Source organism: Olea europaea, unplaced genomic scaffold (genome assembly GCF_002742605.1).
Source record: "Olea europaea var. sylvestris unplaced genomic scaffold, O_europaea_v1 scaffold236, whole genome shotgun sequence".
Taxonomy (NCBI): Eukaryota; Viridiplantae; Streptophyta; class Magnoliopsida; order Lamiales; family Oleaceae; genus Olea; species Olea europaea.
The window spans coordinates 437,098-441,804 of NW_019241727.1; the positions used below are offsets into that span (position 1 = coordinate 437,098).

The 4,707-nt window shown below is 35.1% G+C and overlaps 1 protein-coding gene across 1 annotated transcript; it reads right to left on the reverse strand.

The window, feature by feature from the left end:
* Nucleotides 1-1,245: 1,245 nt before the first annotated feature.
* On the reverse strand, nt 1,246-3,184 carry LOC111381700 (homeobox-leucine zipper protein ATHB-13-like). The gene is made up of 3 exons (XM_023005515.1): nt 2,784-3,184; nt 2,214-2,596; nt 1,246-1,815 (listed from the first exon to the last, which is right to left on the reverse strand). The coding sequence occupies exons 1-3, from the start codon at nt 2,914-2,916 to the stop codon at nt 1,462-1,464; spliced, it is 870 nt and encodes a 289-aa protein (XP_022861283.1). The 5' UTR covers nt 2,917-3,184; the 3' UTR covers nt 1,246-1,461.
* Between the last annotated feature and the right edge of the window lie 1,523 nt (nt 3,185-4,707).

Here is a 4,707-nt window from a genome sequence, read left to right on the forward strand (position 1 = left end):
ATCAGGAGGAAAATTACTTTGTTTGAGAAATTTGTGTGATAATAGATTAGATAACTTGTCCCCTATGACATGTTTATTTATGGTGATGTAGAGAAATGTAATAAGATCAAACAAGAGAATTTGCATGCTCAAGGATAACGAGAGAATTTAACCAAGAAACAAGTTGGGTTTAGTTCAGATATGTTGATCCGAACTTCTAGTTCTCTTAATTGTCTTCCCCAATATATTTTTTGACGCTTAAGTATATTAAACTTTGATGTTTTCTCATTTGCAAAGGTGGCATGGTCCACTAAAGTGTCAAAACCAGTGAACAACAAGTTTGGAACAACATATTTCAACTCAAGCTGTGGATATGATGTCAAAGAAGCGTAAAAATACAAAGATGAACAAAATATCAACAAATCTTGATGTTTACGAAAGATCAAAATTGTGAAGAAATCCACAATTTTTATTTTTATTTTAATTTTTAATCAGAAGCCATGCAAAATATCTACTGCCAGGCGGGTGGGCCTTGTGGCTATATTAAGTATCTACTTCTTGACCTTGAGATAATTGAGAACTTCAAGCATCGTGTTTCTTTAAAATTTTTGTCCACTCTAAAGTGTCAAATTGCATTATTTCTCATCGAGATGGGATCATAAAGCAATCAAACACTCTTAAGATCATTGTAGAATAGTGAAGTAAACTCAAGATGAGCCCACAATTGCGTGCATTTTTCTTTGATATTTCTATCAGCATCATATCATATCATACCAACTATAGTCCTTTCCTTGTCAATTGTCAGCATAAGCTTTGCCAAATGTCCCCTTCACGAGAGTGACCATTTCCAACCCTTCTTGTTTTCTTCTACTCTTTCTGTATCTATTTGTCCTCTTTCTCCCTTGGAATGTGTGCATGATTCTATCTCTTTCTCTAAAAATAAGTACTTTCTAAATTATCAGAGAAAATTTGCTTTCAGATAATTAATAGTTCTAAAGTAAGATAACTTTCTCGTGTAGCACAGCCGATTTTTTCATCTAAAAATTTAAGGGTCATGCTATTTGTACAAGTTATTTTACACTTTAGGTTACCTAACCCCACATTCTCCTTTCATATGGAGTCAGACCTCCACGTCGTGGCCCCCATGTGGGACCCGACCCCATGCGAGAGGAGGAGTAGGATCGGGTAAACCAAAGTGTAAGCCAACAAGCACAAATAGCTTAATTCAAAATTTAACTAGAAGATTTGACACAATTTTTGGAAAAATTGACTTATCCATGCATAATTCTTTATTCCTCAATCAAATTGCTACTTTGTATACCAGCCTAAGTATCAAAACAAGAATTAACTTAACTCATAAAATTAAAACATGGTATTAACTGATAATCCATATATTGGATTAATCAAACTCTTTGTACCAAACAGGCAGAGAAATTGAAATAACCACCAATTTTAAGGTCAATTAATAGACTGATTAGCCCATTAATTGAAATGCTGTTGCTCTAACCATGGCCAAATTCCTGTCTGATCCTCCATGCCGCAAAACATATTGCATAAGCCTTCATCTTTAACAGTTTGGTCCATTTTATGGCACGAAATCTCGGCCGGTCTCGGTGAACTCTGGAAGAACTGGGTCATTCCTGCAGGCCTCAATGAAGATGGGAAGAGGGTTCTGCTAGTTGGATTTGTGATTAAAGGGCTATCAATTGCTGGAGTTCTTGAAATGTCTAGCCTTATATCAGAACTATTTTCACTTTTGTTGCTGCAAGATCCTTCTGTTTCTTTGTTTAGATTAATTGACTCCATTGGCTCCTTATTTATCTTTAGTGCCAAAATCTGCAAACCAGAAATTTTTGTAGTAATACTCTTGAATCATAAATAATTAAAGGGTTGCCAGTGAACATGACAAATTACCAAAAAATAAGTTGATTTTTGTAATGATATATCTTTTTCATAAATTGCTGATTTTGTGAAAAGAAATTGGCAATGATGCTTTTTGCTGAAACCCATGAACTGTGAGTCTGTGATTGGGACCAATCGACTAAGTATGATAACATTTACTAAGATTTTGGGATCTAAAATTAAATTCAAGACTCACTTAAACATAAAACAGTCTCTGCATGCCTTGAAATTTAAGCTTGAATTAATAAATATACATACGAGTATTATCACTTTTAGTACTGTCGAGTCGAAAGTATCAAGCTCGACTAGTTAACAAAATCACAAGTACATACCTCTGACTGGAGTTTCTGGTTTTCAGCTTGTAGAGCATCATTTTCTGCTTTCACGGCTTCAAACTGTCTCTTAAGAATTTCATAATCTTTCTCCAATTGCTTAGTTTTCCATCTTGCCCTTCTGTTTTGGAACCAAATTGCAATTTGTCTTGGTTGTAGGCCTAGAGCTCGAGCCAACTGCATTTTTCTCTCGGGCTGAAGCTTGTTCCCCAACTCAAAGTTCTTCTCAAGTGTCTTCACTTGCTCCATGTTAAGTCTCCTCTTCTTCTCTCCCATTTGTGATCCGTCATCCGATAAATCATCCTCTCCACCATGATTTTCTTCGCAAACATCGACCCCGGAAAACGACATGGATGATCTCTTGCCTAGAAATGGAGTCATACCTACGGAATAAAAATTTGTCAAAGATTTAAACACAAGAACATTTAGGGTAAGTCAGCAAACGGGAAAGGATTGAACAGCCTAACTAACAAGACTTTTAACATTTTTATGTATTTTCTTAATACTGTGTAGTACTGTTAAATCGACCTTATACATTAGCAATGAAAGAAAGAAAAAATTGAAGTATACCATGGAAGTGTTGAGGAGGGCAAGAGGGAGGAATTGGAGCGAGAGAGGTGGAGGGTTGGTGGTCATTATCTAATTCAGGAGGAGTTTGCAGCATGAAATTGGTGGAGTAGAACGCCATTCCGGTGGTAGTCATTACCAACCACCACTTACGCCACCAGTTTGAACGCCATCTGCGACGGTGATCCAGCAATCATGTCTTCTAGAGAGAGAGAAAGAAATTACATCCGAAGGGACTGTATTTATAGGCTCACGCATGCAATTTCAGTTTGAAGAAGATGCATTTATTGCTCAAATGGACAGCTTATATACCTTATCAGCTTTATGTACTCTGTGTGTGTGAGAGAGTGAGAAAGGAGGGAGAAGAGAAAGAGATGCCATTTTTCTTCATGAGAAGTAGGGTTTTATATTATATTATATTATATTATATTACATTTAAGTACTTTTTTATAATTAGCTAAATTCAACTTGTAAGTTATTTTATAGTGTGAAGTTGGCAACATTTTTTCTATATTGACAGTTGTCAATAATGAATTTAGTCTACAAATTTGTACAGTTTGATTCCTTTGCTAAGAGGGAGAAAATGAGTTCACATTATATGATTTTAACTGGAGAAGGGGGTGACTTAAAGGAAACAAATAATAATTAATTTTTTATTACTAACTTTTATTTCTAAAGGTGGATTTAATTAGGAAATTTTGCAGCTATGGTCCCTAATCTTTTCAATTTTTACGTACCAATGATGGTTTCCAACCTTTTAGAAATATGCATTTGAAATCCAAATGGATGGAATCCATCCATTTTTTCGTTAATTGACCAAGAAAATGATTTTGACAATATTATTAATTATTTCTATAAGGGTAAAATTACAACTTTATCTCTTTCCATGTAAAAATAATTAAATAAAAAATCATCTTCTTCCATTCCTACTCCAAACCCCACCCCTACCCAGAACTATAATCACTCTACTCCTCGTCGCCCATCACCGCTCGTCGCCGCCGTCGCCACCACTTCAGCTCAATGAATCATCATAAATCAAAAACTAAATAAGTTCAGGCGGCGAAACCACCATCACCAAGCCGATAAGTGTTCATGTTGCTGCAGTTTCTCCAAGCTCTAGTGCTTAATTGTCGCACAAAAATCGAAAAATTTTGAAAATTAGAGAAGAAATCCCTTGCCATTTATAGCGAAATGGTATCCGCAAATTGAACTTGAGAATGGTGGATGGTCAGAACTTGAATTATTTTCATAAGCAGACGAGAGTAGACTGTCGTTGCAATTAGAGGTGGTGATGGCTTCGATTTTGAGGTGAGGTGGTAGTGGCTTCAATTTTGATTTTGATTTTGATTTCTCATTTGGGTTCCATTTGGTAGTGAAGAAAAGGGAAGGAGAGTTGGCGGAGGTTGTGGATTCGACGATGATGAGCAGCAATGGGGAGCCAGGGTTAGGTTTTGGAAAGAGATAAAGTTACCATTCTAACTTTATGGAAATAATTCATAATGTGATCTAAATCATTTTCTTGATTAACTAATAGAAAAGTGGATGGATTCCATCCATTTGGATTTTAAATGCACATTTTTTTAAAAGTTAGAGACTTTCTCTTGTACAAATTGAAGTTTAAAGTAAAGTATGCAAAAATTGAAAAGGTTAAGGACAACTATTGCAATTTTTTCATTTAATTATAATGGGTCTCTCTCATAGGATACTTAATGAGTGATAGATATGAGTAACATGGACTCAAAAATGAAACTATCATGGAGTCTTGCTCGTTTTCTTTAAGTACCTATAATATTGTTTAGGTTCGTCATTGGTTCACTACTTACTTATTTTTTATTTTTAACTATATTGGTTGATAGAATGCTCGAAGAGGTATAATACTAGCAATGTTTAGGCAATGTAAAATTACTTCCAAGTATTGATTTAAGCA